This window comes from Myxocyprinus asiaticus, chromosome 20 (genome assembly GCF_019703515.2).
Source record: "Myxocyprinus asiaticus isolate MX2 ecotype Aquarium Trade chromosome 20, UBuf_Myxa_2, whole genome shotgun sequence".
In the NCBI taxonomy this organism is placed as follows: domain Eukaryota; kingdom Metazoa; phylum Chordata; class Actinopteri; order Cypriniformes; family Catostomidae; genus Myxocyprinus; species Myxocyprinus asiaticus.
This window is the reverse complement of record NC_059363.1, coordinates 43194564-43216372: the sequence shown is the minus strand read 5'-3', so window position 1 is coordinate 43216372 and position 21809 is coordinate 43194564. Positions and strand designations below refer to the sequence as shown.

At 38.4% G+C, this 21809-nt stretch overlaps 1 protein-coding gene across 4 annotated transcripts in view; it reads left to right on the top strand.

Moving 5' to 3' along the window:
- Positions 1-21809, top strand: part of LOC127410922 (collagen alpha-1(XII) chain-like) — a 164242-nt gene that overhangs the window by 66854 nt on the left and 75579 nt on the right. For 3 of the 4 annotated variants that reach the window (XM_051646170.1, XM_051646171.1, XM_051646168.1), the window contains 14 exons: positions 3908-4057; positions 4894-5013; positions 5109-5273; positions 6098-6244; positions 8397-8539; positions 10856-10985; positions 13466-13611; positions 15814-15943; positions 16059-16195; positions 17125-17254; positions 17428-17567; positions 20175-20307; positions 20420-20440; positions 20553-20692. In XM_051646170.1, the coding sequence (XP_051502130.1) occupies positions 3908-4057; positions 4894-5013; positions 5109-5273; positions 6098-6244; positions 8397-8539; positions 10856-10985; positions 13466-13611; positions 15814-15943; positions 16059-16195; positions 17125-17254; positions 17428-17567; positions 20175-20307; positions 20420-20440; positions 20553-20692 (1832 nt within the window). The remainder of the gene's footprint in view (positions 1-3907; positions 4058-4893; positions 5014-5108; positions 5274-6097; positions 6245-8396; positions 8540-10855; positions 10986-13465; positions 13612-15813; positions 15944-16058; positions 16196-17124; positions 17255-17427; positions 17568-20174; positions 20308-20419; positions 20441-20552; positions 20693-21809) is intronic. The other variant, XM_051646169.1, reaches the window with a different exon arrangement.

The window sequence follows — 21809 nt, the reverse complement described above, 5'->3', positions numbered from 1 at the left end:
ACTTCACAAAGTCAAAATGGAACAGCATGGTATTTATATAGTTTAAACAGGAAGTCACCAAAGAAGAAACGGTACAGAGTTAGTATTCGGGAGAGGGCTACCTCTGGTGGTTGGTAGGAGGGGTAACAACCTCGGATGTTACAGCTATGTCTCCATGGCAACGCGCTCAACAAGCCACGTGATAAGATGCACGGGTTGACGGTCTCAAACACAGAGGCAGCTGGGATTCACCCTCCGCCACCGAAATTGAGGCGAATCACTACACGACCACGAGGACTTAAAAGCGCATTGGGAATTGGGCATTCCAAATTAGGTAAAAAAAATAAAATAAAAAAATGAATCTGATAAAGCTTGATGCCATTTTTTTAGCATTGAGGGGGGCGTTTACCATATTTGTAAGGTTCATCCCAAGTCATTACTGCGTGAATAGTGCGCTCTGCTAATGGTTGTGTCAGGAACAGCGCTAAGGAGATGAGACGGAAAAACTGTAGCTCTCTTGAGTTTCATACACATTACATAATCAGAGAATATTTGTTTTGGATTTGACTTGGTTCATTTAAGTAGACATTTCAAGGTTTCTATAGATGTATTTATCATGTCTGTGTAACAATTATGCGCTGAGTTTCAGTATATTTTTGTGACGTGCTCCAGAAAATAGTTTACGGAGATAGAGGCAGCATAAAGTGCATCCTGTTTGTTTTCTGTATTTTACAAAAGCTCAATGTTTTGTTTTTATTGTGAGTGGACACAAATAAAAGTAGACCCTTTACAGTTTCGAATGATCCCTGCCTCTTATCTGTATGACCATAAATGATGGAGTATTTTAAGTCGCTGCTGTTGTTATAAGAAATAAATCCAAGTGATCGCGCCGGCACCTCCATCTACTCCAGAGGGTTAATCAGAAAGACTCTGTCTATAACAAAGCATATCCTTTCACAATTTATTTATTTTTCTTCAATTCTGAGTCAGAAAAGTAAGCTCTAGTCTCAGATAGTGCTTTGAGTAATGGCAAATACCTTTCAGCACAGCTAATTGTGTTGTGAAAGAGCAGACAGGGTGACTATGCCACATGGTAGCCGCTGTCTCTGCCTTCACATGGAAACAATGCGAGAGTTTCAAGAGCAAAACAGGTGATCTACTCACAATTACCAATGCTTAACAACTTGGTTAGGAAAAAAGTGGCATACAGAATTAAGGCTTTGCACATGGTCTGTTGACCCTGGTCTGGAATGCTGCTCCTAATTGGAAACAGATCTAGTGGCGAGGGTCTGCTGGCCAACAGCAGCTGGAGAGGAGAAGGAGGCAAGGTAACACTCCTCTTTTGTTTGCATACAAAACTATGATATCGCTGATATAGCATAATATTTGGAAAGGTAACAGGGTAGCATCTTGGTATCCACCCGCATCTCAAACCAACATAGCTGGTCTCCCAGCCTGGTCAGGCTGTTCTATGTGATGGTTTTAGAAAGGTTTTGGGCACTTGTAAGCTGGCTAGACCAGCTTAGGTTGAGTTAGGTGTCTTTTTTTTTTTTTAGCAGGGTATTCTTTTATGTACAGTGGAGTACCATGTTAATACCATGGTGTATGAATATGTTAATCATTCAGTACCAAAGTATATATCATAGGAGAATAGTATTAACATTTGACATCATCACTGTACCATGGTACTGCCATGGCATTAATGTTACATCAAATGGATACAGAGTAGCAACATGAAAACAGCAGACCAGTTGACTAGTTAAAATCTCATATCTACTTTCTTTAAAAAATATGCTTTCACTGTTACAGTTAAACCCTATTGGGTCCAGGTCCCTGTTACTAGTAAAATATAAACATAAATGATTATGAAAGTCTAAATATTAAATGCCATGGAAAAATAATTACTGTGTAATTCATTATTTTTGTAGAGGACGTCAAAATATAAAATAAAAATTATACAGATAAAATAATATCTAATATCTTTATCTAATATTAGATAATGCCACTGCCACCTTTCTAAGGTTTTTTGACCTATGTATTTTATTTTCCATAATCATAGTCGAAAATTATCATTTTGAGCCCCCTCTACAAAATAATGGATTACTTATTAAACATTGATCCATGGCATTTAATATGTTGGCTTTCATCATCATTTATGTTTATCTTTCTTCAGAAAAGTATTAACAAAATAAAAAATTTCAGGAAAGTTTCTGAAATTTTGTTGTTTTGACATCACTCTATTGATAATTGATTAGATGGATCTTCTAACAGCAAGTAGAACTGTGGGTGACGACAGACAGAGAACATGAGATGAGTGCCTCCTCCAGACTGTATTGTCCAACAAATGACATTGCATTAAAGTTATGTGCTGTCAGTCGGAGATGAAAGCACACCATGTGTTTGCTCTCCTGAAAAATCTGGACGTACTTAAGGAAGCCCATCTGTGTCTACATAGAGCCATGCTTGATCCATCCTGTTATTTATTCAGTTCATTTTATAATTCGTCTTCCATTAGAAAGAGTATTTGGCCAGTTCTTCACTTGTTATCTTTACTAATAATGCAGAAACATGAGCTTGCTGATTAGTAGCTTGTTCAAGACCCCTTTAAATGGCTTGATGAGTTTCCTGTGTTGGCATGTTTCTAATAGAAGCAGGAAACAACAACAACTTTTAGTATAGTTTACTCAGGCAAACCATGATTTGCTACTTGCTATTGCTAGTCTGTGGCAGATTCTAGTGAGCATCTTATTGGACAAAAATTTGTTAACACCCCTGCAGACAAGAAGATGTCATAAATATTTTTGGTCCGTGGAAGTGGTTGAAATGAGTCTTCTTAAATTAAAATGACCATGTCATTTCAACTTAAATGCTTCAAGTAGAGAAACCTGAATTAAGTAAACCCATCAAAATGTATCATATCAAAATAACTCAAATGAAACTCTTTTAGTGATATGTTAGCTAGGACAAGAAATGTTAGTATGCTAAGCACATGTTCATGTTGTCCCAACGCATATGGATAAAGTAAATCTGACAAGACATTTTTTAGTTGAATCAACTTAATTTAAGTTCCCTTGGTTACAAGGTTGAGTGAAACTGACGATAGTGAAAGTACATTTTTTTGAGTGTATTGTATATCTGCTAAATGTTTATATTGTCAGCTTTTAGGAGCACACTAGCTGCATATTGGTGGCCTCAAAGCTAACAGACATGGACTTAAAGCCACAAAACTCCAACTTTTATTTCATGAAAACCACATAATTATTAACATGCATCAGCAATAAGCAGAAATATGGAATTTACAGTATTACACCATTTACATGCAGTGCTAGTGTTTACAGCACAAGAGATTTCACATTACAGTATGAATGCCTGTTTGAGTAATACACCTTTTTAAAAGTCTAATGAAAATTAATTTAATTGCTACTTAGAAACTCCCACGCAGGTATGTTTTTATGTAGAAAACACATTTCATTTTAAAATGTTAACTGACTGGATCAATTGGTTTCTTATCTTCTTCTTTGTTGCTTGCGGGAATTGTCTATAAATCAGACAATTATGCAACCTGTTCTCTTTAAGCAGGGCCAGACGGACGGCACTTTTCCCTTTCGTCGCACACAGGTGTCTGGAAAGAAATCAAGATGGGACACAGACCAAAACATCGCTTAAAACAATGTTTCTTCACCAACAAAAAGTTCATAGTTTAAAAAGATGTTATGTAACATAACTTGTTAATAGGTTATAAAATGTATCTGCCCAAAATGCTAAATAAACTGTTATGACTTACGTGACTGTGTGAATGTTTTGTGTGTGTTTTATTTTCTCGAATCATGATCTTTGGCATCACTTCAGTCTTTATGGCTGCTAATAATATATTGGTGATTATTGTTATGATAATTCAATGACTGACTGAATTGTCCTCTGGCCACAGATGTAATGTGTAAAACTACAGCTCAGGCCGATATCGTCCTGCTCATTGATGGATCTTGGAGTATCGGCCGCCTGAACTTCAAGACCATAAGGTCTTTCATCGGCCGCATGGTGGGTGTGTTTGACATCGGCCCGGATCGTGTCCAGATTGGTAAGAGAATTTTCGTTTGAGCTCATGATCATGTTAGTTAGTGGATTCACAAAAAATACCTATTCATAAGAAAGAAAAATCACAAATGAGATCTCTTTAATATCTTAAGTCTTTCGCCCAGATAGCTAAGAAATTAAATGGAGAGCAAACAGAGACTTTTTAAGAATAGTTCATTAAAAAATAAAAGTTCTGTCAGCATTATTTCACCCTCATGTTGTTACAAAAAGGAGATTTTAGGCAGAAAGTTATGGATTGCCATCCTTTTCTTACCACTGTGATCAAATGGACAAAAGAAGCAATGAAAGTGAATGGTGGCTGAGGCTAATAGTCTTCCTAAAATGTCATTTGTTTTGGAACAAAAGAACAAAAAGGGGGTTGTCGTGCTCCTGAAATTTCTCCGGAAAAAAAGGCCGCAGTATTCTCCTCTGGAGTTTCAGATGAGATGTTTAAAAACAATGTTTCAAATGTTGCTTAGATTTGCAAAGATACCAAAGACTTTTAATCAAAAGTCAGAGATTAAAAAAAAACTTTTCTCATCAAATTCTTCCAAGACCAAAGTATCTGAGCTATGCTATCCTCATTCATTTAATAGCTCAGTGCAGTGCTTTTACAGTACAGTTTGTTAACAATTGCAATATTTGTGTCTATTTTTTTCTCCACTGGAATTTTAGGAGTAACATCTGAAACAAAGTTGATACTTAAATTAATCATAACTACAATCTCATGTCTCATGTGCTATGAAAGAGAAGCCTCTAAGCAAAAACAACAAGATTATATATACTGTATATAATGTCTGGTTATAGATTTGAAAACACTACATTTCTCCCTGTTTATAGGTCTGGCGCAGTACAGTGGAGACCCAAAGACAGAGTGGCACCTAAACGCTCACAGAACCAGAGCAGAACTTCTAGAGGCTGTGGCCAATCTGCCCTACAAAGGAGGAAACACTTTGACTGGTAAGTCATTGTATTCTGTACAATATGTCAGAGTTGTTTGCTTGTAGCCCCAATGATATTTGGATTTATTTGACCTGTGTTCTAATATTCCACAGGTCTTGCTTTAAATTACATCCTTCAGAACAATTTCAAAGCTAACGTTGGTATGCGTCCAAACTCCCGGAAGATCGGCGTCCTGGTTACTGATGGCAAGTCACAGGATGACATCACAGTCAACTCTCAGAACCTGCGCGATCAGGATATCGAGCTGTATGCCATTGGTAAGAACTCTTTTTCTTTCTCTGTCATGATGAAGACAGGATTTTTCATCACAATCCTACAGTGTATGAATGCTCGGTTAAGCCAGCGCCACACTAGCCGGTTTTTCCAGTGATTTTCAGTTGTGAGCTAAATTTACATAATCGCCGGCTAGTAGGTGAGAGACAGAGTGCGCATTAGCGTCTACTAGTGTAAAGTTGTTAATCACTTGACCGTCGGGACTCCCTACTGAATTAATGGCTTCAAAAACTGAAAAAGTACATCAGGTTTGCTTGAAAAAATCGTTCTGTCACAGAAGCAGGCTCTTGTGTTCTACATAATGAGCTTCTTCTTTTACTGAGGAACTGACAAGATGTCAAACTGATCTGAACGTTTTCATCGCAATTAGCTGCATGTCATCACAAATGTCGATTTTAATCCAAAGTGATTCTGTCACCAAGCGTTTTTCCAGTGTTTTTCTCCTACATTAAATGACTAATGAAATCAGAAAGTGGAGACACACAGTCTGTTTTTATTGAATGTAATTTCTTTACTCACTGAAAGCTGCATATGGACATAGGCGTTCTACGGCAAGCCTTGAGGGGATAAATACACAATCACTCACTTTCACAAGGTAAAGTTACATTGACAGCGAAGGAAGAGGGCTTATAGACAAGACATGATCGCTGTCCCATGAATCACTGAAGAGAGCGAGATCTAAGCAAAACAGTCCGCATGTGTGACACCCTCTGCCGAAATCTAGTTATTTTGAGTCTGCTAGAGTGGACTGGATCATCAGTTGAAGTTTAATGTTGGATGCGTCTTTTTGGGGTTCTGTGATCTCCAGGTGTAAAGAACGCAGATGAGGGCGAGCTGAGAACCATTGCCTCTGATCCTGATGATATCCACATGTACAATGTGGCGGACTTCTCCTTCCTGTTAGACATCGTGGATGACCTGTCAAACAACCTGTGTAACAGTGTCAAGGGTCCAGGTAACACTGAGGTCATGTGCTGTATGTATGTGGCCATGAAGATTTATGTTTAATATATTATATTGTTATTATAGTCATGGCTAAAGGGAGTTGTATGATATAGTCAAGTGCCTTATTGCTTTTATAAACAGTTACATAATAAAAAGAAATAAGGCACAAGTTTGCATGTAAAAGTTCCTGTATTTAGCAAATTCATCCTTCGGCTAAAAAATATAGTACATGACATGTAAACTAAGGTTAATAGATGCAGAGTTAATCTCGCCAATGAAATTATCGACTAAAATGTTAGTTGACGAAGGGTTACGAAAACGAGATGTGAAAGACGCATAATAACGATAATAAAATGGTTTAAATTAAAATACACTATTGACAAAAATATGACAAGAAAAAAAAATTGCAAGATATTAACAATGCTCTAATGTTTTGTTGTTTTTTAAACGAAAGAAAATCTAAAACACCTGTACAATGAACTTTACTAACAGGTTAATTACCTTACTCAAACACATCCTATGTATGTGAGATTAATCAGCTATATCCACAACATAAACGTAATATTACAACTTGCAACAGCACAGACTATGAAGTAAATCAGGGGTTTTCAAAGTGTTAAACATTAAGCACCCCTCTGACAAAATTTACAAGGCTGCGCCCCCGGAGCTATATGGCTTTATAGATTTGCGAGTGAACAGGACATGTTTTGAGGGTGCACACGCACTCTCTGAACGAGACCAGGGAGATTTTATAAAGCAGCGTATATTCAGTATTTGAGAGCGCACTTCCAGTTTTGTGCGAGAGTAAAGGAAATCCGCGTGCAAGCAAAGAGATTCACGTTCGCGCAACTGGTACATGGATGCACTCTCAACATTTAACAGTATTAGAATGCAATAGAGCTACGGACTATTAAGCTGGAATATGGTCCATAATGCTATTAATATTCATTTTTCTCCACAATACATTTTCATGCTGTTTATTTATCTTTTGATTTTACTTGGTATATTTATCATCATTCTCCATTCTGGGAGGCGCATCTCCCCATGGTTGCATCAGAGCATGTCACGGGAGGCGCGCCTCTCAGTTTAAAAACCGTGGAAGTAAATAAAAAAGTAACATGGACTTAATTGCGCGCTACTCAGAATGCATAACTTGCGTTGTGAATATGGCATTTCTATAACGCATTATCCTAAACTGTCTAAATGTGAGGAATTGACAGCAGAGTAACTTCTTAAAATAAGATAATCTCTCAGTATATTCATTATATGTTAATATTTCAAGAGCTCAGTTTTCAGGACAGTTTACTCATTGTTTAATCTTACATATTAAACATATGATTATATCTTTAATATGTTTGATACATGTTCAAATAATTTTGAGTAGTTTATAAATTGAAAAAAAATATTTGAATATGTGGTTAAAGTTGATACATGTTTGATACATGTTACATTTTGTCATTTTGCACATTAAAATATCAACTAAAATATGTTATTTTTAAAGACTAAAGTTATATACAATTAAAATGGACTAAAATGTATGTAATATGTAAAATGTAATATGATGAAATATTGAATAAATGTAAAGTATTTAGTTGTCAAAAGACAAAAAATATTACTTAAATAACTGAAAAAAAAAAACTGTGTTAAAATTAACACTGCCTTTATGGGTGCTGCGCAGTGAAATAGGCTACATAGTAGCAGTTAAGCATGTCTTTTGTGTCATAGCTGTTACTTTCTTGTGAATTTTAGTGCGACTGGAATGCTGTATTGACCTGTATCAACATATACATTCAGGACCGAAACTATCAATTTATAATGACATTTAATGATTGTGCAGAAGGGATGAGTTGAGTAAAGCTGCTTACCGGAGTAAAAATTCTGCCAAACTTTTATCTCATGTCTCATGTTTTATCTTCTCTCAAATGCATTTGGCTAAAAGAAGAAAAGAGGAATTTCCTCAACAGGAACTGTTTTTCTATCAGTTCTCCAAATGAGAGAACATTTCTAAATGAGAGAATTTAATCCTAATCGCTGGAAAGTTTGGCATAAAGTCCTTTTCTCCAGTTTGGGACAGTGAACATACTCCTTTTCTATTCATTTTGGCCATTGTGTTGAGGGGGTCAAAGGTTAAAGTCTAATTACTATCATTACTGCCCTCACAGGAGAAGGCCCTGAACCACCCACTGATCTAGTGACCTCAGATGTGACCCATTACTCCTTCCGTGCCACCTGGGTTGGCCCTGACGGACCAGTAGACAAGTACAGAATAGAGTATGTGAGCACTGCAGGAGGAGAACCTCAACAGGTATAACCACTGCAAAACAAGCATCGCTATTACTATTGCTCACACTTAGGGTTAGTGATTTAAACAAACCTGCAACCCTAAGTATGTTGAATGTGTAACTTGTTCCGCACCATATACCTCATATTATGTGCCTTGTCGAGGAGAGTTGTGCTATGCTTTTCTAAGCAATTGGACTTGCAATTTTTAACTGGCTGATAATAAAATGGGCGGAACAAACACTGGGCCAGTAAGTAACCACCTAACAACCACCGAGAATGCACAGCAAAAACATAGCAACACGCTGAAATCACTGTAATACCCTGACAACTGCACACAACATCCAAGCATTGTGGCCGAGAGTTTTGGATGGGCAGGCATCACAACTTTGTTCAGGAAATGTAAACATTTCATTCTAAATATTTGTCAGAAGGCCAGCTATCAAACTTAAAATCATGATTTGTATATAAGAAAGCCCTAACTGTTACTATTATTTTTACACTGTTAATTATATTGCTATGTACAAGCTATGACTTCCTTACACATACCAATAAATGTAAAAATCTAGTTATTAATTTCTTGTTTGTTTTATAGACACAAATATTAGCTAAATTGTCATGGTACTAATTTATTTGAATTTATTTGAAGATTTATTTATAGTTAGATTTATAATGCATATATAGGTTTATAATTTCAGTCATGACAACTCTCTGAAAGATTTAGCAAGTTAATGTGGGTATGACATTGATAGGATATTGGTCTTGGCAGAGCTGATCTGATCTGCAACGTTGCTGCTGCAGCACAAGTACAGAGACTTGCTACTGCTATAAAATATACATACTGTACATATGGAGATAAGCATGTAGGTCATGATGCTGCTGCACAAATAGACATACAAACAATCCCCATGTAGCAGATCTAGACCAATGGAGCTGTGGTGGAGGTGGGTTTAAGAGAAAAAACTCTCTCAGCGCGCTGCAGTGAAACCGGCTTATCTGCAAAACTGAGCAATTTAAATGTTAGACGAGAGACACAAGTTGATTGGCCACTGGATAACATGTCAAAGGACCAATCCGTTTACAACAATCAAGCTGATTGGCTTAACATGTCACATGTGAGCGAGCCAATTGGCTAAGAGATAAGTCAACGAACCCATCAGCTTACGCCCCTGTAAGGGGGTTCAGCGGAAAGGAGGAGGCGAGAACCGGCTTGACAACTTAAATAATAATTTAATAAACAACTTAAACAAAACCACACAACCTTTAAACACACAGTACAGCTGCCTGTAATTCTCTCTCTCTCGAACTGTCGTCCCCGGCCGCCTTTATCCCTTGCGCGCCCCATCAGGCTGATTGGGGACCGGGTGTGCGTCATTCCAGCCCGGCCCCACCCTCCTCGGCTCTACACTCCTCCTGGCGTTGCCTCAGGCCGGGGAGCCCCCGGCATGACATACATCCCCCTTCCTCTCCGGGGGGGCGTGCCTTGCGCCCCGACTGCCGGTGGGTCATCCCTGCCTTCCTCGACCTGGGAGGAGACAGGAGGGGAAAAACAACAAAACAAAATAGGCGAGGGAAAGGCCAACACGGAGCGACAGAGAGAGAGAGAGGAGAGAGAGTAAAAGAAACTCACTGGTTCTCTGATGCGCTGTCGCGTGGTCCTCGATCACTCCTCCACCCTCTCAGGTGGACGGCAGCCGCTCCTCCCCGGGCGGACCGGAGTCAGACCTCTGACCCCCAGCGGACAGAACGCCCCTCCGCGTTCCCGGCGTCCCGTGGGGACACTCCTCCGCCCCCGGCAGAGGCTCCCTCGCTCCAGGCGGTCAGGGAGTCCCGTTCCCACAAGCCTCGCGGACAGCGGCCGTTTTTTTTATAAGGTTACTGATATGACTGAAGTCTTCATCTTATGTGTGTGCACATGATTTTATACATATGTTTCAAAATTACAATTAAATTTTAGCATCATTTTCTGTTACAGCATCATTTTCTGTAAATCATTTTGAAACAACGTGTGTTGTGAAAAGCACTATACAAATAAAAGTGACGACTTAATTTACAGCTAGAGCAAGCAGACAAAGCGGAGACAAAGACAGAAAAAGAAAGAATGACAAAGTGATGGCTTGATGCATTTTCAGTTACTTCTTCCTTTACAATTTGTCTGTTATATCCTAATTTCATGCAAAAAAATTGTCTACTATTGTTATCTGAAACTTGAATTTGACCTAGAAATTATTCATTTGCTACTTAGAAAGTGTTTGAATGACACATAACTGTTTTCTGTGGACTGCATCCTACTCTTTTCTTTTCGCTATTTACTCCTCTATAATCTCTTCCTCTGTTGCAGTTGTTTGTTGATGGGACGGTGACGACTGTGGTTTTGGAGAGTCTTATTCCACTGACGGAGTACATAGTGAAGGTTTACTCAGTAGTGGGAGAGGAGAGCAGCGATCCCCTCAAAGGCATGGAGACGACATGTAAGTGTGCATTCATGATCAGAACAACCTGAGGCAATTCCTCAACAATATGAATCAGCACAGCAAAATGTATATCATCAAATTTCTAAATTGGGCAATTGACAAAAGTAATGAGAATTTAATACTGCATTTCTCTCCAAAAAAAAAAATGAAATGCTGTTACCATGGTTTTTGGACATATACCATGGTAATACTATGGCAAAAGCATGGTATATGAATGTGGTAATTATTCAGTACCGTAGTATATATCAGAAGTACCATGATACCGCCACAGTACTTTTTTGGAGGAGTAGAAAAATAATTTGGGTGAATCTCACAAAGCCTGTCAAGGAAAGGGATATCTGCAGTGCAAAAAAAAAAAAAAAAAAACTGATGTTTTATTCAAATTGTCAAGTACAGTTTTAAATATACTTCATGGTAGTATTTTGTACTGAATTGAATTTAGAAAAAAATAAATAAATTGTGTCAGGACAAGATGATTTTCATTACTGTATTACAATAATGAGTGAGTTATTGTTGTTTTTTTGTTTTTTTTGCATTACAGCTATCCAAATAAAATCTTTTGATTTTGGGGTGAAATATGACCTGGATATTTCCTTGTGAGATTCACCCTTTTAAATGTGAACTGTCATGCAGTATTTACATGCAATTACAGTGGTGACCAAAAATATTGGCACTCTTAGTAAATATGAGCAAAGAAGGCTGTGAAAAATATGTCTTTATTCTTTATCCTTTTGATCTTTCATTCAAAATATTCACAAAAAAATGGATATCAAACAATTACAAACACAACACAAGTTTTATCAAAAAACTAATATTTTTTTCAAGTATATGTGTGGCACAATAATTGCCACCTCTGGAAATTCTTATGAGTAAAATATATCTGAAGTAAATTCCCATTCATATTTTACATTTTTTTAGCACACCTGGGTGACTAGGAACATTAAATTGTTCAGCCATGACTTCCCTTTTCAGAGGGGTATAAATATGAAGTAACACACAAGCCAAATTCCCTCAGTCATCTATCACAATTGGTAAGACCAAAGAATATAGTTCTGATGTGTGGCAAAAGGTTGTTGAGCTTCACAAAATGGAAAATGGCTATAAGAAAATAGCTAAAGCATTGAAAATGCCCATTTCCACCATCAGGGCAATAAATAAGAAGTTCCAATCAACTGGAGATGTTAAGAATCGACCTGGAAGAGGACGCATGTCTATATTATCTCCAAGCAAGGTGAGGAGGATGGTTTGAGTGACCAAAGAATCTCCAAGGATCACAACTGGAGAATTGCAGAAATTAGTTGGGTCTTGGGGTCAGAAAGTCTCCAAATCTACAATCAAATGTCATCTACATCACAACAAGTTGTTTGGGAGGGTTTCAAGAAAAAATCCTCTGCTCTCATCCAACAACAAATTCAAGCATCTTAAGTTTGTCAGACACTACTGGAACTTCAAATGGGACCAGGTTCTACTGTCAGAAGAAACAAAAATAGAGCTTTTTGGCAGCAAACATCAGAGATGGGTTTGGCGCACACAGAGAGGCAGCCATATGGAAAAGTACCTCATGGACACGGTTAAATATGGTGGTGGATCTGTATGGAGGAATGGTCTCAGATTCCTCGCCATGTGTTCTGCAACCTCGTTAGGCATTATAGGAGAAGATTTAGAGCTGTTATCTTGGGAAAGGGAGGTTGCACAAAGTATTGAATAAAAGGGTGCCAGTAATTGTGCCACACATATATTTGACAAAAATATATGTTTTTTGATAAAACTTGTGTTGTGTTCGCAATTGTTTGATATCCATTAGAGGAGATATTTTGTGAATATTTGGAATGAATGATCAAAAGGATAAACAATAAAGACATATTTTCTCACAGCCTTCTTTGCTCATATTTACCAAGGGTGCCAATATTTGTGGCCACCACTGTATACACCAGGATATTTAGAAATATATGGGGAAATGCTTTTTCTTTTCTGTTTAAAAAACTGATGTTAGCCAGGTGCAAATTATTTAAATTAATTAAATGCTATGCAATGTGTTTATGCTTACATTGCTAAATCTGTGTTTGTCATGTCTGAAGTTAAATTAACAATTTATGACTTAACCCTAATGCAGTCTTTCCTTTCACAGTGCTGTCACTGTTTTCATGTTACATACAGCATGATGTTGCTTTGCACTGCGAAGTGTATTATTTTATGTACATTTGCATTTCCTCTGTGTGTAATCACTGTTGTCTTAATGTGCAACGTCATGATGTTGGCATATCTGTTTGTCCTTGTCATTTCCATCACGTGAGTATCCCATGACTTCTATCATCCAACCATTGTCTTCCATGGTGTTCCATTCCACCTTGACAAACATCCATCATTCCACCCTGGACTGCTTTCTTTTTCCCATTCGTGCTTCATTCCGCTTAGATGGATAGCCAGGGATAGAAATGAGAGAGAGAAAGAGAGAAAAGCTATGTTCCCCTCCATAGTGCCTCTCAGTGCTGTGAGGAGCATGAACATCTACAGGGTGCGCTCCACCACCATGAATGTGAGATGGGATGCGGCTGAAGAGGCCACGAGCTACATGGTTGTGTACAACGCCCTTAATGCCACTGAACCCTCTGTGAAAAAGGAGGTACGGTGATGCCACACTCAATATTTCAACCACTGTCCCAACCGCAGACCCAATCTCACCATATCATGCAGAACATTTCAAAACGAAAAGGAAAACATGTGAAAGAATAGTGTTTTATGGCTTTTAATGGTAATAAATGAAACAAACTAAATGTGCTAATGGAAATATTAGGGTGTAAGGCCGCTCAAGTCTGTCAACAGCTATGACTTGCTATGAAATGGGAAATGGAAAGCATTTTTTTAGAAATTCTAGATACCACCTACACTTAATGGGCTCAAAAATGTTCTTTATAGTGCAACATTTGGAAAATCAAGAGTGTCTGCGCTCAGCTCATTAGCTCATTGGGGCTTGTTAACACAGTTTCTCCTTCGAGTTTTTCAAATGATTTCAGAGGTCTCAGCGTCAGTTCTGGCTACATTCTGATGTCCACAGGGCTTTGCTTAGCTGTTCTAAGGGAGCAGATGTTTCAAAGCTCCTCCATTTTCTCATTAGATAGAAAAAATATGTTCAGCATATGATGCCTGTTTGAAATAAGGCTGCTTTTTTGTGGTACTAGTTTAGACATTATTATAGTGGTAAATATAAGTACAGAGTTAAATACAGGGTACCATATGGTGTAGAATAGGGGGTAACATAAGAATTTGTTTGTTAGGCTACTTGTGCTAAAATTACACTGCTGAAAAGACCAGAATATGCTGAGTTTTTGATGCTGGTGTCCCCAGCAGGCTTCTTAAATAGCTTTAACTCAACCTGAAATCAATATTGAACCTATTTATATTCTTAATACATGTTCCTGGTCTTATTGTGCACAATTCCAAAGACAAAAAAATAAAAAATAAAATAAAATTATAATTTAAAAAATTGTCTTCGGAATCTTTCATTAAACTGTAACAACTTGAGATGACTTTCCTTTTTGGTTGGTTAATCTCAAATTGCTATTGGGCATTGTTGTAGGCTACTGTTGTAAGTAATATAGCCTTTTTTTAAAAACTTGCCTGTAGTAAATGCTGTAATTTGATGCAGATTAACAGTAATGTAATAAATGTAGGGCTGTCAGTCAGTTAACATTTTTATTCAAATTAATTACATCCCGATTAATTAATTGCATTTATCAAATTAATTATATATATTAATATTTGCTGAGAAAGACTCAAAATAAGATAATTCAATATAAATATTATATAATAATTCAAATAATTATAAATATAATATATATGTAAAAAAAAAAATAATTCAGATTATTGTGGGAGACAAGTAAAAAAAAGTATTAGACGATACAAAAAGTGGCTTTAGAAGTCAAAATATTCTTTGATTTATTCCCATGTCATTGAACATAAGCATATAGTCAACAGCAATATATGCTGTAATTGAGTTTGTCAATCTGTCCTGTTCTCACAGAATGCGTTCTTGCCTTTCGTCGGTGCTATTTTTAATAGTCGGTCTATGTACAGTACATATGCGTCAGATGGATACTTTTGAAGCATCTCACTGGTTTTTAGCTTCATAACACCATGTTTTTAGGATGCTGTGTCAATTTAAAAGTAGTTGAAACTTTGAAAATGTCATCTTGAGACCCCTGCATTCAGTTGTGCTTCATCTAGCTGTCAAGAACACATCCTTTTGATTGTGAATTTTTTGAGGTGCGCTGATTGCCCCCTGCAAGAAAAAAAAGAACGTTACTTCAAGCTTGAATTGTTCCGATTGTAGGAAAATACATTTAAGGAATTTACATAAGGGTCAGGGGGCATGATTAATTTAGTTAAATGTTTTTAAAGCATTATTTTTAATCGTACTAAATTGCGTGTAATCGACAGCCCTAAATAAAACTAATAATGTTGCCATTCAGATACTCTATGATGCTCTCGAGAGTGAAATTGCTGTTCAGCCTCCACATCCCTGCCTCCCCAAAAGTGGCCACTGGCGGTGTTTCAGGAGAGGAGCTGTCCTCCACAATTGAATGCAAACTCACAATTAGATCAGGCTCCATTCTGATATGGAATGCCCACTATTCAGATTTTCAGAAATTCCAAATGAATAAAACAGCAAACAGCTGTCCAACAGCTAGATCAGCAAAGTAACTCGAACTTAACATAAACAAGCCTGGATATGCATGCTGGTCTATCCTGGTCTTTTCAGCAGGGTAATTTTCCCCTTGAACGCGTCCACCATCCCTTTCATTTGTGATGTGGTTAACTTTCACAGATGCGTGTGAAAGGAAAGGTCACTGACGTCCAGCTGAAGAACCTTCATCCCAACACAGCCTACAACATTTTCATCTTCGCCCTGCACGGCGACACTGCCAGTGAACCTCTTGCTGATCAGGGGGTGACCCGTAGGTGGCACTAGGGCTCTCTTTCCCCCAGCAGGGATGTTTAGCATAGCCATTAGATTCTCATTGTTTGTTTGTCTGTTTTTGTTTCGTTTGTTTGCTCATCTGCCCACCATAGTGCCACTTCCTCCAGCCGGTGAGTTGAGGATCACAGATGTTACTCACAGCACCATGCTGCTGGACTGGGATGCTGCATCCGGCGCCGTTCGCAAATACATCATAACTTACAAGCCAGAGGATGGAGAGTCCAAGGAGGTAAGATCACTGTTAACTGCTGGAGTACACTGGGTATTCATTTGAATGAGTTCTCAAAGCAAATGCAGCCTCATGAGAACTTCAGAGTTCTGCTAGCGTGTTTAGTTAAAACACCCCATGGAAGTTGCTTGGAAGTCATTTGGGAATAATTTTGTGGACAGCTTATCAGCTTCTGGGGAACTGAACTGTTGACCAACACTCTTATGTTTGCATGCATAAAGAAGTCTTCCCGAGTCACTGTAGACATCGGGCAGTATCTGAACTTCCTGTGGAAAGATTTCTGTCTGTTTACACAATAAGTCCAGGCAGACAGCCAAAATAGAGACTCTTGTTGATGGATTTGGGACCTAACACTGCAGCAATTACATTACACAAGTCAGTGGAGATGACAACTGCTGGGAGAGAGCAGCTGCTTTCTGGAGCTGTGGGTTGTGGAGATCATCTACCATTAAAAGATTGCAAGAGCAGATGCCTGCCAAAAAGATGGAGGTGGCTAGAGTTTTGAATGGCATGCAGCATCCAGTGCTGTTGGATGTACATTTTGTGAGTGTTTTTTAACTGGCAGTGGCAGTTTTGGCCTCAGCAGTGCTCCACATCCTGGGGCATTAATCATGACTCAATGCTGCTCATAACTCTTCGTTCTGTAATGAAAAGATGGAAACAAACATACACACAAATGGAGGCCCAGGTGGACTGAGGCCTGAGAAACCTTCTGAGAAAGCACATATGGAGGCAGCTCCTGTTACCTGACAGATGATGATGCAAAATTGGATCAAGGGCTCTGGACTTTTGCAGGAACTTAAAGTGCTCCAGTGTTGGATTTAATCCTCTCCATCTCTACAACACCTCAAAAAACATAAAGTAGGTTCTGCTTCTATTTGGTCAGTCATTTCAAGAAATTTAACTGCATTATCCTTGTTTCTATTTAGCTTGAAGTTGATGGAGATGTGACAACTAGTGGACTGGTTAATCTAATTTCACAAACTGAATATGATGTTGCTGTCACTCCAGTCTATGATTCCAGGATGGGAAGCCCAATGCTTAACCAGGCTACTACAGGTAACTCACTTGGGATTCCATAATCTGTGATAAATCTCTTTTAGCTGGCATAATACCTGAATTCAACATGGTTTATGTGTTCCAACAGTAAGAATACAAACTCAGTTAATCAATTCATTAAAATAACACCATTGAGTTACCAATAACTCAATGTCTCTTTCTCTTCATACTAGATGTTGTCCCAGCTCCAAAGAATTTGAGGTTCTCCCAGGTGACCCAGACCAGTTTCAGGGCTCATTGGGAGCATGGTGCTCCTGACGTTGCCCTTTATCGCATTGGTTGGACAAAGAGTGGAGAGAACAACTTCCAATATGTAAGACATCAAAGACAACAATTTGGGGGGATGGTGGGTTTGGGAGTGGGGGGGGGGATTTGTACTGTACTGGTTTGTAGTGTACTCCTACAAGTTGCCTAAATGAACATCCCTGAATCATTCGCAGGGACAGATTCAAGTTTCTTGTAGCGCAATAAAATGCTTTCTATATGAGAATGTCCCTTCTCCGTAAATTGTAAATATCACATCGTCTTGCTATTACTACTTGCAATAACATGGTAACAACACTAGGAGGCACTTTCAGTAGTAGCAAATCATGGTTCATGGTAGGGATGTGCATGGCAACCGTTTGTAAATTTCGGATAACCATGAGGGTTCACGAATGGTTATCTGAAATGGTTTTCTGTTGGGAACTGGGCCGTGGGAATATATTTTTTTATTGCATCGATTTCCATCAAACACTTCTCCAAATAACAAGGAATAAAGTCCAGAGTGCGCTATGAGTGTACATAGCACAACACATACGACTGTAGATCAAATTATACAAGCACTCTCATTAAAGTCAAACAAAAATAATCAAACTGCCACTGGCTGATTATTTATACTTAACTAGTGTATACAATTTAAGTGGCAAGCCTGATACTGTATGTGCTCCTCCAATGCAGGTTTACATTTCCATGAGACAGCAACCACTTTTGTCATGTGCGTTAAGTTACACTGGTTTATTATCCTCTTCAGGATGCTTTGATTTTTTTAATAGTTTAGCATTGAACTTGTCAAATTATCGTACGCATGCACACCAGGATAAAAGGGAAAAAACACTGGCTTATTATTTATCGAGCGCTGAAACTCATGCCGGGTGAAAGCAACCTGAAATCATGTGTTACAGTCACATGAAGTCTTCTTTGCAACGTGAACTTGCAACTTCTTTGCAACACAAACAAAAACGACAAGATGCGGTGCTACGGTCAAAGACATTCGTACAACACATTTACATAGAAAAGCAATTGAAAAACAGCTTAGAAGCATGCAAACACCTGTGTACAGCCCCTACCTCGCCTTATACTTGGAAAAACTAACAGTTTGTCGGGCTGCAGACCTCTGTTGCACGTGTAGAATAACTGAATGATGATTATGGTATTCGAATAGAGGCACGTCGAATGGTTAATGTGCTGACTATCCGAGCACATCCATAGTTAATGGTTGTGATATAAACTAGAGGCAATTGGCTATGTAAAAAAAGGGTCAAGCCCTTCGATATGTAACCAGGCCTTCATGTTAGTGGGGAACACGGGAAAGAAAACTGCATTCGTCAAATCATTTCATGGGGTCCTTAAATATTCACAAACACGTGTGCAAATAGTGCCAATATTTTTCTCTGTATAGTCAGACTGATCTCACAGTAGGTGGACTTTTCTTAAGCTAAAATCGGTCTATGCTTACTGAAATTCGAAGCACTGCTCCCAGTGGCCAAAGCGGTAAGTGTTGTAGGGTGGATGTGCACACGTGAGCTCCATTTTCCGGGTGAAATGTCCATGGAGGGGCACCAAAAGCAAATTGTGAAGCAAGTTGTTTTCAGCTGTACAGGGTGTACAGTGAAAAGGAATGAACGTTTTATTAACTGTAACCCCTCAACCCAAACCCTAAACATAAACCTAATCATTAGTGGAGTAAAATGTAACATTAGAGGGTAAAATGTAACTTCAAATCATGCTAGTCAGTAATTATGCAAACATGATTACTTCGTGGTTTCAAAGCGGGATGGTAAACGCTGGAGTCGATGCAAAAATGTCTGATAGAAGATGGCTCTTGTCAGTGAGTCTGCATAATCACGCCGACTTCCCCTTCCCTGCGTATCATATTGGTATAGGTGTAGTGTTATTAATATTTCATTATTTTCATGCATATAGCCCTATAAAAACCTCATGAATAGTAGATATTCACAAATGGTAACTGGGTACAGTTGTTACTTCTAATTATGTAATGTAAAATATAACCATGTTGCGGTTTTTCCGTTTAGACTTACGTAATTGTTATGGTTGAGATTGTTAGTAGTTAGACTTGTACACTTTATTTAATGCGTTTTACTACTGACTTTGAATTTTTCCATTGATTTTCATCTAATGAGGTTATAAAGAGATTATTATTTTTTTTTATCCCTTTTTCTCCCAATTTGGAATGCCCAATTCCCAATGCGCTCTAAGTCCTCGTGGTGGCGTGGTAACTTGCCTCAATCCGGGTGGCGGAGGAGGAATTTCAGTTGCCTCCGCGTCTGAGACTGTCAATCCGCACATTTTATCACGTGGCTTGTTTAGCGCATTACCGCTGAGACCTAGCACGTGTGGAGGCTTCACGCTGTTCTCCACAGCATCCACGCACAACTCACCACGCGCCCCACCGAGAGTGAGAACCACACATTATAGCGACCACAAGGAGGTTACCCCATGTGTCTCTACCCTCCCTAGCAACCGGGCCAATTTGGTTGCTTAGGAGACCTGGCTGGAGTCACTCAGCATGCCCTGGATTTGAACTCCTGACTCCAGGGGTGGTAGTCAGTGTCAGTACTCACTGAGCTACCCAGGTCCCCACAAATAAATTCTTTATTCTTTATCAGTAGCTCATATATCAGATTCCTGTCTTTCTCAGGATATCTTGAACAGTGATGACACCACCACTCTCCTGGAGAATCTTGAACAAGACACTATGTATGACGTATCTGTGACTGCCATTTATCCCGATGAGTCTGAAAGTGAAGATCTGCTGGGTAGCCAGCGCACATGTAAGAAATTACAAAATACAGAAAACACATTTCAGTTTACTGTTACTGCTGTCTCCACATTTGTGTATTTGACACATTTTTACTCTTTCTCATTGTACCCTCCCGACTTAAGTGTCCAAGATCATAACACCTGGTAAGTTGTTTTTAAACACTAAGATATATGACATTTGACATATAGATTCCATATGGATCCATAAAGATTTGTTACATAGAATGCAAGATTGAAATGCCTGCTTTTCCTATAGCTCCTAGTGGACCCCCTCAAAACCTCCAGGTGTTCAATGCAACCACCACCTCCCTTACCACCAAATGGGATCACGCCCCAGGCCGAGTCCAGAATTACAGGATTACCTACGTACCAGTTGCAGGAGGAAGATCACAATTTGTAAATTCCTTAAAAAATTTTGTTTTCATATTAACTGACTGACGACGGCATTAATCTACTGATTCAATGCAAAGCAAATAGCGACTCACAAAATGAATCTTGTGCATGCATGCATGGGAAGTTTTGTTGAAATCCTTTGTATCCTTAGGCAAAGAGTCATTGTTTCTCAAATGTTTAAGTCTTATTCTTAAAGGAGATTAACACTGTTGATAGAGTTAGATGAAAGATTTCAGATGACCAGCAGACTTTCACTTAGAGTTTAAGGTAGAGTTTTAAGGTGTAAGACTTTTATCCATTGTTGAGCGATTAGTATATACTTTGCATACAATCTCTAGATTAATGCCTTATAATTGTAAAGAACCAGAATGTGTTTACTCAGAATAATTAGTGTTTTGATGATCTGGCAGTGCACCTAATATATGATTGGGGATTCCCTACTTTTCAATTGACTTTTGTCTTTTTGCTTTTTCAGTGGTACAACTAAAATACTACCCATATTTCCATGACTTCTTTCAGCTCATCATCTTTTTGTCATTTTTCATGTTTTCATGACATTTGAGTGGGTGTAGGAGTGTTGTTTTTATACTAAAGCCTTTGCAGTAACTTTTTCAACCTCTGTTTTGTTCATCAAGGGGAAAGATTTACACTGGCTACAGTCACAGGAATAACAGCACAAAACTGCATAGTACTTTCCTTTACTGAAAAGTAGTCCTATCACCAATCATATTTTAGATGTGCTGTCACTAATATTAATGTAGTCAGCCAGTACTGCCCAATTACCTAAGCTGAGGATTGCTTAAGATTATTTAATGGAAATTCCTGCTTAAATACAATTTAAGCTCAGTCAACAGCATCTGTGGCATACTGTTGATTTCCAAAGAAAATAATTATGACTTATCCTTCAGTATGTAAAAACTAGAAAACACATTCACAGTATTACACTGACAATGGATCTCTATGAGTGCAAGTGCACCAGATAGTTAAAAAATAGAAATTTGAAGCTTATTAGTTATGTGTTACCGAAGTTTCGAATTCCTGTGGTTGGAGTTTGCACCATGTAAAAAGTGCTTTACGAATAAGTACATCACACTCTCCTGTTCTCCTTGCATGGATATCA